Source organism: Scyliorhinus canicula, chromosome 11 (assembly GCF_902713615.1).
Source record: "Scyliorhinus canicula chromosome 11, sScyCan1.1, whole genome shotgun sequence".
NCBI lineage: Eukaryota > Metazoa > Chordata > Chondrichthyes > Carcharhiniformes > Scyliorhinidae > Scyliorhinus > Scyliorhinus canicula.
This window is the reverse complement of record NC_052156.1, coordinates 145,466,309-145,481,194: the sequence shown is the minus strand read 5'-3', so window position 1 is coordinate 145,481,194 and position 14,886 is coordinate 145,466,309. Positions and strand designations below refer to the sequence as shown.

At 50.2% G+C, this 14,886-nt stretch overlaps 1 protein-coding gene across 1 annotated transcript in view; it reads left to right on the top strand.

Annotated features, from left to right (window-relative positions):
- The first annotated feature begins 4,848 nt into the window (after positions 1-4,848).
- Positions 4,849-14,886, top strand: part of LOC119973709 (lectin-like) — a 17,533-nt gene continuing 7,495 nt past the window's right edge. Inside the window, exon 1 of the mRNA XM_038812098.1 lies at positions 4,849-4,963. Within this exon, the coding sequence (XP_038668026.1) occupies positions 4,886-4,963 (78 nt within the window). The 5' untranslated portion in view covers positions 4,849-4,885. The remainder of the gene's footprint in view (positions 4,964-14,886) is intronic.

The window sequence follows — 14,886 nt, the reverse complement described above, 5'->3', positions numbered from 1 at the left end:
GGGAAACCGGAGCGCTCGGAGGAAACCCACGTAGCCACGGGGGAAAGTACAAACTCCTCACAGACAGTCATCTGAGGTCGTAATCGAAGCCAGGTCCCTGTCGTTGTGAGGAAACAGTGCTAACCACTGTGTCACTGTGCCGCCCCACTCACAAAAAGGCACGTTTCAAAAATCTTTCAAACAATGCATTCCTTCAACTGTTTTCATTGAGGATCTGCCTCCAGGTTTTCCAACTATCCTTTCAAACAATGCTTCCTCTCCACTTAGCAAGGATCTACCTTCAGGTTTTCCAACTCTCCTTTCAGGATTTCATTTTTCTTGAATTGCCACAGCATTCAAACTTCCACACAAAAATTCAGGTACTCAGTCCCCAACAGAATACAATTGTTTCCAAAGGCAGGAAATAGATGCACCAAACTTACAATTGCTTCCAATCTTGGGCTTTTCTCCAGCCACTTTCACCCTGGTCTGTATTTCCAACTCTGTCTTTAGCTTCAGTGATCAGTGTCATCATATCCACTCATGTATATAATGAAGTGCAGACAGGCAGTGATTGACACACATGGTGGCCAGTAAACCCACAGCACAGTGCAGCCAATCACCAGACAGGACAATACCACTATAAAGCCAGAGGGCACTACGTTTCCCACTCTCTCCGGACCCAGCCACTGAGACAGTCCACAAGGTAGCCAGTGCAAACACCATGCGGTAGCTAGTAAGTCTGGTCAGGCTAACACAAGGTCCGCACAGCTGAATGTGTATATTAGTTCTATTGTTGAATAAACCCGTGTTGGATCTTCTCCAGTGTTAGAGGTCTGTTTCTAGCTTCACTGCATCAAGTGCAGTTCACATCGAATCAACCTGCCTAACACATCAATCAGTACCCTGTTCCAATTACAGTTATCTCTGTTCCTTTGTCCCCCCCCCCCCTGCCCGCACGGACTATGCTCAATCAGATTCTCCAAATTTACCTCTGAGTATGAACTTCCCCGGAATTGGTGACAGGGTTCCCCTTTGCCAAGGGGGAACTTCACAGTATATAAACCCCAGCTTGGCCCTTTGGGGAGAGGGCTTTGTTAGCTTCGTATTTTTGTGTATGCTTAAATAAACCTTAGTTAATTTCTATCCTACTGTGCATTCCTGTGTCTTTTCCGTTGGATTCTACACTGCCACAGCCATTGTGCACTATACCACCGAGCCACTTTGTCCAGGCCCAAAGAGGCTTCTACTCCGATTGGAGAGATGCCGCACATCAGAAAGCTTGAACAGTTTGATGCAAGTACAGACAACCAGATCAGACCCGTAAAGGCGCCATTCCCAGCAAACCTCCCAGATGTTACTGTCCCCCGAGAGGCCAGACATATTATGTCGAGGTCCATGAAGGCGCGTACCAGCAGTTACATTGCATTATAGCCCCCAATGTCGCACTAATCTGAATAGCACTGAAGATCTACAGACACGCCATTGAAATGGAGCTCAACACCGGACGTTGCCGTGATCTAGCCTGGTCTCTAGACCTTGGCTCTTCAAGACACGAATACTAGGTTGGCTACTTAAACGGGGAGCCCTTGGCTATTGAAGGCATCACCCAAGTAACCGTGACATATGGGGACCAGTCGGCATGCTTATCTTTGGTGGCAGTCTGCGGTGGCTACCCACCTTATTGGGCTGCAATAGCTACATTATTTAAAGTTGACTGTCCCTCCAGAGTCCGGAAGGAATGTTGGCAACATTTCCAGGGGTTTTCACCGAAGGCTTCGGCTCCCGAAAGGCGTGGGAGCAAAAATCAGTATGGGTAAACACACACAACCCCGCTACTTTCGCACCCAACCTGTACCAGTCACACTATGCCCAAGGTCCATGCGGAGTTGGATCACTTTGAACACCTGGGCATCATCCGCCCTATCCGCTTCACCGACTGGGCTGCACCAGTGGTCCCAGTGTTAAAACCTGACGGATCTGTTCATCTGAACCAGGTTTCCCATCCCGACCGTAACCCCGCCCCGCTCAGTGGCGGCAAGATATTAACAAAACCAGACATGAGCCATGCGTATTTGCAGCTGGTCCTAGATCCGAGCTCCTGGAGATTCGTCACCATAAACACCCACAGTGAGTTGTCCGAATACATTAGGTTACTGTTTGAAGTTTCATCGGCCTGCGTAATTCTCCAGCGAGTGACGGAGAACATCCTACAGAGATTGCCCAGAGCGGCATTATTCACCGGGGCCTCGGGCAAGCGGCACTTGGACAACCTGACCGGAATCCTCCGACGGTTTGAACAGGCCACCGTCTGCCTCCGGAGGGGGAAGTGCATTTTTAACACCTCGAGGTCCCCTATTTGGGGTATCGGGTGGAAAGGCATGGCCACCACCGGTGGAAGACAAGGTATGGGCCATCTGACAGGCACCCATCTCCCAAGGTCAGACGGAGCTGCGTTCTTTTTTTTTAGGGCTCATCAATTATTACAAAAAATTCATCCCCAATTTAGCCCCGCTGCTCAGCTTGCTCCACCAATTGTTGAAGAAAGGGCAACAGTGGGGATGATCCCACCCCCCTCCCCCCACGCACCCCCAGCCCCGCACCAGAAGGGGTTCCAGGACGTTAAGCGATGGTTGTCCTCCAAAACGTTGCTCTCAGACTTCGACCCTGCAAAGCCTTTTCTCCTCATGTGCAACACTTCCCCTTATGGCGTGGGGGCCGTCCTTGCACATGAGATGCCCGACAGATCGGAGCAGCCAATCACCTTCGCATCTCGCACACTTGCCGATGCCAAGCGTAACTATGCTCAGATCGAGAAAGAGGGCCTGGCTTAGTATTCGGAGCGCGCAAGTTCTACCAATACATCTACGGTCACACATTCACGGTTTACACGGACTGGTCATGGCTGTTCACATCAATGCATGGGTCTGTCATCAACAGGACCGCTCAGAGACAGATGCTGGTCGACGCATGCTGTTGCGCAACTTCAAACCCGGCGATGTAGTCTATGACCAGAATTTCAGCACCATACCACCTGGATCCCAGGCATGGTGCTCAAAGCAACTGCTCCGGTCTCCTCTTCAGCCCAGACACAGGGAAAAGAAGCCAGTCGCCACTTGCACCACATCCGCAGCCGCACGCAGGAACCACTGGAGCAAGCTCAGGATGCACTAGTCCAGGACCTCCACGGTCTCCGTCGCTGCCTAGGTAGCCGCGGAGTGCTGCCAAGATCATTGTCCCAATCGCCATCCATCGAGGTCCAGGAGGCTGAGATGCCCGACACCTTTTGGTGAAGTGCACATGTGTAGGTCCGGAATGTGTGCGTGCAATATGGCTGCCATCCAAAATGTGCATTTTCAAAACTGCGCCACAGCTTCAACGCAGTCGGTCTCGGGGCTCGTTTTCACGCCCTTATCTTTTTCAGAATCTCAGAATACTGACTTTTAGATAATTCATGTACTCGACACATTTCAATCGCGTTTTCTAGCTTAAGACCTTTTTGTCTCAGCAAACGTTCCCTGAGCTTTTCATCTATGATTCCAAAGACAATTTGGTCTCTGATCATAGAGTCAGATAATATGGAGAAATTGCATGTTTGAGCTTTGAGATTTAAATCTGTTATGAAACAATCAATAGATTCCCCATCTCTTTGCATCCTTTTCTTAAAGATAAATCTTTCATATGTTTCATTAATTTGAGTTTTGCAGTGCAGATCAAATTTCTCTATGACAACATTATATTTGGTTTTATCTTCGTCCGTTGCGAATTGAAAGGAGTTATACAGTTCTATGGCTTGTGGACCAGCCATCGTTAAGAATACTGCTAGTTTCCGATTATCACTCGCATTGTCTAACTCAGATGCAGACAGATATAGCTGAAACTGTTGTTTGAAAACTTTCCAGTTAACATCCAGTTTACCAGATATCCTGCGCTGTCGTAGAGATTGAATTTTTCCATAAGTTCAAGATTCTTCTGTGTTTTGAAGTAGCAGGTCTTTAAGAAGTCTGTTCTTCAAAGTCTGAGTCACGTGCTGGTTTTTGTTAGCTAGATTCTAACTAATCTGCCTAAATTACTTCAGCAGTACCCTGGTACCATGTAATATTCCTTGCCTCTTCCTCCAAGATAGCCAGATATTTGTGTTGACAAAGAATATATAAATAAGAAGATTGAATCAAAACTAATTTATTTTACACTCTAAACTAAAATGAAGTTTGCACACTGTACTGAGTTACAGACAATAAATTAATGATGCTGAATCTGTAGTACAGTATTCAATATTCTATCGAACTATTAAACGGCACTATGACTTGGCCTCGTGCTATATTTCAGTATTGAACTTTCACTCTGCTCTCTTCATGTTCTCCTCAGCTTCTCCCAGAATTCCTAGAGATGCTGTCTTATATACAGTGAATTAGTGATGCCCTCTAGTGTTTGATTTACACATAGATTCAGATATTAACCCTTTACTATACTGGCATTATACATATCATTACAGTGTGTATTGTTGACAGCCTGGCCAGGATTTTCAAGCCATTCGCACTAGCAGATCCGATAACGCCAGCCATCGGTTTTCTGTCAGCAAGGGATATTTTCAACGGGATCTGTTGGATCCAGCTGCTGGTCAATGGCAGGCTGCTTCCGCCGCTGTAAGACACTTGGTGGGTTTCACGGACTCCCATGTGTGTGAGTAGAGGGTTAATGCACTAAGGTGAAAATTCCCACTCCCTGGGCAAGTCCCATCTACCATGAACTCATCAATTTTCAGCTTGATGAATGGGAAATGAACGGAGAATGCTGCGATTGTGACAGCTTGTTTTAATCTGCAGCTGATCTGCTTCCCAAGAGTGTACCGGAGAAACAGATGGACGATGATGAGGATGAGGAATGTCATGCCTTGGGGAAAAGGATGTGTGCTGATGGTGTGGTTAAATTCCGCCGTTGCTTCATGCTTATCTCTGTTGCGAAGACTTGGGCAGATGCTGAGGTAAGCCCCTGGAATCTGTCTACGTTATTCACGTATATCTCCCTCAATGTTTCTCAACATGACCAAATGCAGAAGGAAAGAATCTTTTATTCTTTTTAAAAACATATTATTGATGGCATTTTAAAAGTATACATAATCGCAAAAAAATACGAAAGCCAATGTTGCAACGGGTAACAAACCCCCTCCCCAGAACCACAGCGCCCACTCATCTCGCTGCCACCACCCTACCTGCTTCCCTTTTCCAACTTATCGCAACTCCCCCCTCCCCCCAACAAAATGTAAACACCCACGCCATCCCCCCCACCCCCATACTGACGACTCAATACTCCTTAAAGAAGCCAATAAACAGCTTCCACGTCCTGCTTGGCTGGCAATCAGCAGCACCTCCCACAGCTGCAGACTGGCTGGCAGACCCGGCGGAATTTCTTCACCTGGAGAAGATTAAATACCCATCCGAGGGTCGGACGAGAGCTTCCACAAAGCGTGGGGGCCATGCACCGCCTGTTCATGGCCAATAGCGACTAAGAAGAGGGGGGGGGATGGAGGAAAACAAATAAGAGCATACACAATGGAGAGAAACAGAGAGGGGAGGAGGGAACTCAAAGGAGTCACAGAGTAAAACAAGAGGGAAAAGGGAGCAGGGGAGGCTCCAGTAAGGCACCCCTCCCCCCTGACCCCTCAAGGACAAGAACTAAAAACCACAGCAGAAAGGAGCGGAGCGCAGGACGTGAAACCCGGGGCAGAAGTCACTACAAGGGGGGAAAACTAGACTACCAACAGGGGGAGAGGGGGGGGGGGGGGGGAGAGTAGACGGAGGGAACACATGTAAAAATCTCTTATATTAAGAAGAAAATTTAAAGGGCAGCAGTGGTGGTGCAGTGGGTTAGCCCTGCTGCCTCACAGCGCTGAGGTCACAGGTTCAATCCTGGGTCTGGGTCACTGTCCGTGTGGAGTTTGCACATTCTCCCTGTGTTTGTGTGGGTTTCGCCCCCACAGCCCAAAGATGTGCAGGGTAGGTGGATTGGCCACGCTAAATTGCCCCTTAATAGGAAAAAATGAATTGGGTACTCTCAATTTATTTGTTTTTAAATAAAAAATATTTAAAAAGCGAATTTATATGTAAATATTAGGTGCGCCATAGATTGAGCTGTTTCTCTGCAAAAACTGGAAAATACCAATAAAAATATTATTTTTAAAAAGCCCCCCTCCGCTCAATTCACCTCCATGCTCTCGACTCCCGAAGTGCCATTGTCAACGGCTCTATTGTTAGGGCAAAGAGCAGTGGGGAGAGTGGGCACCCCTGCCTCATCCCACGGTGTTGTCCAAAGAAGTCCAAACTAATCTTATTTGTCCAAACACTCGCCTTAGGCCCCTTGTACAGCAGCTGAACCCAATCCACAAACTCCTACCCGAACCCGAACCGTGCCAACACCTCAAACAGATACGTTCATTCAACCCGATCAAACGCCTTCTCCCCGTCCATTACCAACACTTCTCAGCGAGCCGAGGGCATCATAACAACATGAAGGAGACTCCATACATTCGCCGACAGCTGCCTTCCCTTCATGAACCACGTCTGCTCCTCTCCTATCACCCTCGGCACGCCAGCACTTTCGGCAACATCTTTGCGTCTATACTTAACAGAGATCGGGTGGTACGGTCCACACTGCTCCAGCGTTTTGCTAAAATTTATTTATGGGATGTGGGTGTCGCTGGTTAGGCCAGCATTCATTACCCACTCCTAGTTGCCCTTCAGAAGGTGGTGGTTAGTTGCCTTCTTGAACTGCTGCAGTCCTTGAGGTGGAGGTACACCCACTGTGCTGTTAGGGAGGGAGTTCCAGGATGTTGCCCCAGCCACAATGAAGGAAGGGCGATATATTTCCAAGTCAGGGTGGTGAGTGCCTTTGAGAGGAACCTCCAGATGATGGGGCTCCCAGGTATCTGCTGCTCTTGTCCTTCTAGATGGTAGTAGTCGTGGGTTTGGAAGGTGCAGCCTAAGGAACTTTGGTGAGTTACTGCAGTGCATCTGAACAATGAACAGTGAACATCGCTTATTGTCACAAGTAGGCTTCAAATGAAGTTACTGTGAAAAGCCCCTAGTCACTACATTCCGGCACCTGTTCGGGGAGGCTGGTACGGGAATTGAACCCACGCTGCTGGCCTGCGTTGGTCTGCTTTAAAAGCCAACTATTTAGCCCAACCCCTGCATCTTGCAGATGCTACACACAGTTTATACTGTTCATCGGTGGTGAAGGGTTTGAATGTTTGTGGAAGGGGGAGCAGTCAAGCGGGCCGCTTTGTCCTGGATGGTGTTGAGCTTCAAATGCTGTTGAAGCTGCACTCATCCAGGCAAGTGGAGAATATTCCATTACACTCCTGACTTTCACTTTGTAGGTGGTGGGCAGGCTTTGGGGAGGGAGGGGGGAGGGGGCGGGGGGGCAGGGGGGTCAGGAGGGGAGTTACTCGCCGTAGGATTCCTAGCCTTTGACCTGCCCTGGTAGCCACAGTATTAATATGGCTAGTCCAGTTCAGTTTCTGATCAATGGTAACCCCCAGGATGTTGATTGTGTGGGATTCAGCAATGGTAATGCCATTGAATGTCATGGGGCAATGGTTAGATCCTCTCTAGAAGCCGAGCAGTATCTCCGGCAGCAGCGCACCCCTCCCTGATGAACTCAATGCATTCTATGCTCGGTTCGAGCAAGTAACCAAAAATCCGCTGTCGAGTGCCCCAGCAGCCCATAATTCACTCATTCCGAAGTCAGATTGGCCTTCCTGAAAGTGAACTCTCGGAAGGCGACGGGCCCGGACGGGATCCCTGGTCGTGCACTCAGAGTCTGCGTGGACCAGCTGGCAGAGGTGTTCGCGGACATCTTTAACCTGTCCCTACTCCACTCTGAGGTCCCCACTTCTTCAAGACCGCCATCATACCGGTGCCAAAGAAGAACCAGGCAACATGCCTCAATGTCTACCATCCAGTGGCCCTGACTTCAGTCGTAATGAAGTGCTTCGAGAGGTTGATCATGAAGTGCATCACCTCCATACTCCGAGAACAATTCCACTGCAATTTGCATACCGTCACAACCGGTTCACAGCAGACGCCATTTTCCTGGCCCTACACTCATCCCGAGAGCATCTCGACAACAAGGACTCCTACATCTGACTCCTATTTATTGACTACAGCTCCGCCTTCAACACCATAATCCCTGTGATGCACGATCAATCACTACTGAAGCGAGATTGTAGTCGAATTGAAGGCTTTAATGAACAAGTAGTTACTCCAGCAGCTCCAGTACAGAATGACTGCTGTGGGTGAAACACAGACTCTTATGCTCCGCCTGCTGGGCGGAAGCAGCAGGCATGTTCTGCCACTCATACTACAGTATAAGGTACATCCCACCTAGGTATCGTGATACCCCTAATATAGCCTACCACATTCACCCCCTGTTTAAAAAAGAGACCGGCGGGGGTGGTGGCCTTGCTTTTACAGTGGTAGAGGTTATAGCGGTACCCTTCGGTACCTTTACATGCAATACACATATTTACAGACAATTATTTACAAGTCCATTTAACAATAAAGCTATCAGCTGGCCGGGGGCCCTGGTCATCCTCTGCGATCGTCGCAGTCCCGGCGGTGATGCTGGCGTCAGCTCAGGCATCCGTGGCTCTGGGAGCGTGCGGTCTTCAGCTTCATCGCATCTGGGATGGGGCCAGTGGGAGGACAGATCCTCCTGGGAAGGGGGCTGCGGTGGTGTGCACCGGTGCAAAAATGGTTTGGGTTGGTGGGGGGGGGGGGGGGGTGAGGGTGGGGATTCAGCGGGGGCCAGATCCCAAAGGGAGACCGTGTCTTGTCGACCATCAGGGTGCGCTACATAGGCGTACTGGGGATGAGCATGGACCCTCTCGACCAGTGGGTCCGACTTGTGGGCCCGTATGTGTTTGCGGAGTAGGACGGGTCCGGGGGCTGCCAGCCATGTTGGGAGCAAGGTCCCCGAGGGGGACTTCCTCGGGAAGGCAAGGAGACGTTCATGAGGTGTTTCGTTGGTAGTAGTGCACAGTAGTGATCGGATGGAGTGAAGTGCATCCGGGAGGACCTCCTGCCATCGGGAAACTGGGAGATTCTTGGACCGGAGGGCCAGCAGGTCCGTCCCGTTCTCCCTCTCCACCTGCCCGTTTCCCCGGGGGTTGTAGCTGGTCGTCCTGCTGGAGGCAATGCCCTTGCTGAGCAGGAATTGACGCAGCTCGTCACTCATGAAGGAGGATTCCCTATCGCTATGGATGTAGGCGGGGAAACCAAACAGGGTAAAGATGCTGTGGAGGGCTTTAATGACGGTGGCAGTCATCATGTCGGGACAGGGGATGGCGAAAGGGAACCGGGAGTACTCGTCAATCACATTTAAGAAATACGTGTTGCGGTCGGTGGAGGGAAGGGGCCCTTTGAAATCCACGCTGAGGCGTTCAAAGGGGTGGGAAGCCTTCACCAGGTGCGCTTTCTCTGGCCTGTAGAAGTGCGGCTTGCGCTCCACACAGATTTGGCAGTTTCTGGTTACGGCCCTGACCACCTCGATGGAGTAGGGCAGATTGCGGGTTTTAACAAAGTGGAAGAACCGGGTGACCCCCGGGTGGCAGAGGTTGCCGTAGAGGGTCCGGAGTATTCTACTTGTACACTGGCACAAGTGCTGCCGGACAGGGCATCAAGAGGCTCGTTGAGCTTCCCGGGACGATACAAGATCTCGTAATTATAGGTGGAGAGCTCGATCCTCCACCGTAAGATCTTATCATTCTTAATTTTGCCCCGCTGTGCATTGTCAAACATGAAAGCTACCTACCGTTGGTCAGTGAGGAGAGTGAATCTCCTGCCGGCCAGGTAATGCCTCCAATGCCGCACAGCTTTGATGATGGCTTGGGCCTCCTTCTCGACAGAGGAATGGTGGATTTCTGAGGCGTGGAGGGTGCGTGAAAAGAAGGCCACGGATCTACCCGCCTGATTGAGGGTGGCAGCCAGAGCTATGTCTGATGCGTCGCTCTCGACCTGGAAGGGGAGGGACTCATCAATTGCGTGCATCGTCGCCCTGGCGATGTCTGCTTTGATGCGACTGCAAGCCTGGCGGGCCTCTGCCGATAGGGGAAAAACCGTGGACTGGACTAGTGGGCGGGCCTTGTCTGCATAATTGGGGACCCACTGGGCGTAATAAGAAAAGAAGCCCAGGCAGCGTTTCAGGGCCTTGGGGCAGTGGGGGAGGGGAAACTCCATGAGGGGGCGCATGCGTTCGGGATCTGGACCTATGACTCCATCATGCACTACGTAGCCGAGGATGGCTGGGCGATCGGTGCTAAACACGCATTTGTCCTTGTTATAGGTTAAGTTAAGGATTTTTGTGGTGTGGAGGAATTTGCGGAGGTTGGTGTCGTGGTCCTGCTGGTCATCACCGCAGATGGTGACATTGTCGAGGTATGGGAAAGTGGCCCGCACACCGTACCAGTCAATCATTCGGTCCATCTCCTGTTGGAAGACCGAGACTCCATTTGTGACACCAAAGGGAACCCTTAGAAAATGGTAGAGCCGCCCATCTGCTTCGAATGCAGTGTATTTGTGGTCGTCCGGGCGAATGGGGAGCTGGTGGTCAGCTGATTTAAGGTCTGCTGTGGAGAAAAACTTGCGCTATCTGGTTGACCATTTCAGATATGCGGGGGAGAGGGTACGCGTCGAGCTGCGTTTACCTGTTGATGGTCTGACTTTAATCGATGTTTCTCCCCGGTCTTTACAAGCACCACTTGCGCTCTTGAGTGGCTGTTGCCTTCCTTTAGTAACCGTTGGACTTCCGACCTAATGAAGGTCCGGTCCTGGGCACTGTACCGTCTGCTCCTGATGGCGACGAGTTTGCAATCGGGGGTAAGGATTGCAAACAGGGAAGGTGGGTTGACCTTGAGGGCCACAAGGCCGCAGACAGTGAGGGGGGGGGGGGGGGGGGGGGGGGGTGGTATGGGGCCACCGAATTTGAACGTTAAACTTTGCAGGTTACACTGGAAGTCCAGTCCCAGGAGTGTGGCAGTGCAGAGATGGGGGAGGATGTAGAGTCGGAAGTTATTGAACTCCACGCCCTGGACCGTGAGGTTGGCTATACAGTACCCCGGATCTCCACAGAGTGCGACCCAGAGGCCAGGGAGATCTTTTGTTTAATCAGGTGTACACCGAGGGAGCAGTGTCTTACCGTATTGGGATGGATGAAGCTCTCCGTGCTCCCAGAGTCAATCAGGCAGAATGTCTTGTGCCCGTTGATGAGTACCGACGTCGTAGCGGTTGAAAGCGCTCCGAGCCGAGAATGGTCCAGTGTCACTGAGGCAAGTTGTGGCAGAAGCTGAGAGATCTCGGCAGGCGATACACAGCCACCCGAGTCGGGGTCTTGAGACGTCATCCAAGATGGCTGCCCCCATGACTGGCACATGGCCTGTGATGAGAGGAATGGCAGTGGGCCGGGTTAGCCTGTGGAGAAAGCGGCGGCCGACTGGGCCTGGAAACTGCCACGAGGTGCCCCTTCTTCCCACAGCCCTTGCAGATTGCGGTCGGGCTGGGCAGCATTGCCGACAACAATACAACAACACAGGGAACTGAAATCTCTACTGAGCTCTAGGATACCTGAGTCGAAGAATTCACTTATCATCTTCAGAAGCCAACTATCCTCACTTGCAACACATCATAATCTACTCCTCACAACTCAAAGACTGTTCCACACAACTTCTTATTTTCTCACAATTGGACTCAATTCTTATTTCTAATCCATCTCAACGTAGGTGCGTGTGTTATACCATTTGTCCTTACCATTTTAACTAATAAACGTTCTTTATCTTAACTCCAGAAAGCCTGGTTGAATTGGCTCCTTTTTAAACATAACTATTATTATTTGAGGTGTTCTCGTGCGGGGCGCAGTGGTTGCTGAGTGAGTGCTTGCTGAGAAGGGGAGTAAATTTTTTTAAAACTTGCTGTTGGGAGTTTCCAGCTGAATCCGGTCGGAGTGAAGACAGAGTGACTGCTGGGTAAGTAGTAAAGATTTTTTTAAAATTTGCAGGCCCATAACAGCTGATTGCTGTTCTTGTGTGGGGCGCAGTGGTTGCTGGTTAAGTGTTTCATTTTTACTTGTATTTAAGTTGGGCGGTTCCTAAACCCTACACACTACACTTGTAGTGTCCCCCACCCGTCCACCTCCTTTAACCTAAGGGGTAGAGTGAATATAGGTAAGCTCTTTCCTTCTTTTTCTTTTTTTATCTAGATGGGATGGCAGGGAAGGCAGTGCAATGTTCCTCCTGCAGAATGTTTGAGGTGAGGGACGCCGTCAGTGTCCCTGCTGATTTCACCTGTGGGCAGAGCACCCATCTCCAGCTCCTCAGAAACCGCATTAGGGAACTTGAGCTGGAGCTGGATGAACTTTGGATCATTCGGGAGGCAGAGGTGGTCATAGATAGAAGCTTCAGGGATGTAGTTACTCCAAAGAATCAAGATAGATGGGTGACGGTGAGAGGGGCTGGGACGAAGCAGTCAGTGCAGGGATCCTCTGTGGCCGTTCCCCTCAGTAACAAGTATACCGCTTTGGATACTGTTGAGAGTGATGACCAACTAGGGGTAAGCCACGGTGAACGGATCTCCAGCACTGAGTCCGTCCCTGTGGCTCAGAAGGGAAGGAGAGAGAGCAGGAGAGCAATAGTTATTGGGGGACTCGATAGTTAGAGGGACAGATAGACAGTTCTGTGGCAGCGAAAGAGACTCACGGATGGTATGTTGCCTCCCGGGTGCCAGAGTCCGTGACGTCTCGGACCGTGTTTTCAGAATCCTTAAGGGGGAGGGGGAACAGTCACAAGTTGTGGTACACATCGGTACCAACGACATAGGTAAGAGAAGGGAACGCAGCTAAAAGTGGTACATAGAGCCCACTTAACAAGACCCCGTATGAGTAGGTTCTTCCCGGAGGTGGAAGATAGATGTGAACGGTGCCAAGGAGGCCCGGCCAACCACGCCCACATGTTCTAGTCTTGCCCCAGACTTGCAGGGTACTGGACAGCCTTCTTCGAGGCAATGTCCGAAGTGGTGGGGGTGAGGGTGGAGCCATGCACGAAAGTGGCTGTCTTCAGGGTTTCAGACCAGCCAGATCTATTCCTGGGGAGGAGGGCGGACGCCCTTGCCTTTGCCTCCTTGATTGCCCGCCGTAGAATCCTGTTCGGCTGGCGGTCAGCAGCACCGCCCAAAGCTGCAGACTGGCTGTCTGACCTCTCGGAATCTCTCCAAATGGAGAAAATCAAATTCGCCATCCGAGGGTCAGGCGACGGCTTCCACAGAACGTGGGAGCCATTGACACAATTGTTCTGGGACCTGTTTGTGGCCAACGAACAAGCGGAAAAATAGCCAGGTAGCCAAGAATCAGGGGAAAGTAGCCAAAGCATGAGAGGGAGAGATAGACCAGGAAAGGGGGGAGGGGGGGGGGGCAGTGGACAGCTAAATCTAAGAGGAAAGAAAGGCGAATCACAGGAGGGGGGGAGGGGGAAGAGACAGGGAACAAGAGTAGGTGGGGGGGGGGTAAGGAAATGAGAGCCAGAAGGAAGGAACAGGATGCAATAACGAACATGGCATCTCCAGGAGCAGGGAACGAGGAGAATAAAGACGAAAGACGGGAGGAACGGCAGAAGCGGAGGTGAGCGCGAGACGGCAGTGAGATCCGTCCAGGAGAAGCAAGCGACAACACCAACACCAAACCCATTTGAGTATTGCCCACTGTAATTGTTTCTCCGGCACCCAAATGTATATTCACCTCCCCAGTCTCCAACCCCCCCCCTCCCCCCCACCAACCCAGTCGCCTACTTATGTGTTGTAAATAATTTTGCCAGGTGTACAGAGTTGCTGCTGTTGAGCTGGTGCACAATACCCGACCAGTTATTCTATTTTATTTTTTATTGTATTTTTTTATTATTTATTATTTTCATTTCTTTGGTATGTTTGGGTGTGCCCTTCTCTTCTATATATGTGCATATATATATATATATATACGTCTCTTATCCTGTGTACATAACGGTAAATATACTTTATTCAAAAACTCAATAAAAAACATTTATATTAAAAAAAAGAGAAGGGACGGGGATTTTAAACAGGAATTTAGGGAGCTGGGGTGGAAGCTGAGAGCCAGGACAAACCATGTTGTCGTCTCTGGTTCGTTGCCGGTGCCACGTGCTAGTGAGGTGAGAAACTGGGAGAGAGCGCAGATAAACACATGGCAGTAGAGATGGTGTAGGAGGGAGGGTTTCAGTAACGTGGATAATTGGAGCACTTTCTGGGGAAGGTGGGACCTGTACAGACAGGACGGTTTGCACCTGAACCGGAGGGGCACCAATATCCTGGGAGAGAAATTTGCTATGGCTCTTCAGGGGGGTTTAAACTAATTTGTCAGGGGGCTGGGAAACGAGCTGTAGTCCAGAAGCCAGTGTTGAGAGTAGTGAGGCACTGTGGAGGGTATCAAGGTCGCAGGAGTGTACCGGCAGACAAAAAGGTGGGTTGAAGTGTGTCTACTTCAATGCAAGGAGCATCCGGAATAACGTAGCTGAACTTGGAGCGTGGATCGGTACTTGGGACGACGATGCTGTGGCCATTACGGAGACATGGTTAGAACAGGGACAAGAATGCTTGTTGGAAGTTCCGGGGTATAGATTTTCAGTAAGAGTAGGAAAGGTGGTAAAAGAGGTGGAGGAGTAGCATTGTTAATCAAGGATAGTTTAACAGCTGCAGAAAGGCAGTTCAAAGGAGATCTGCCGAATGAGGTAATATGGGCCGAAATTAGAAATAGGAAAGAAGCGGTCACATTGTTAGGAGTTTTCTATAGGCCCCCAAATAGTATTAGAAATGTGGAGGAAGAAATTGCAAAACAGATTATGGATAGGTGTGG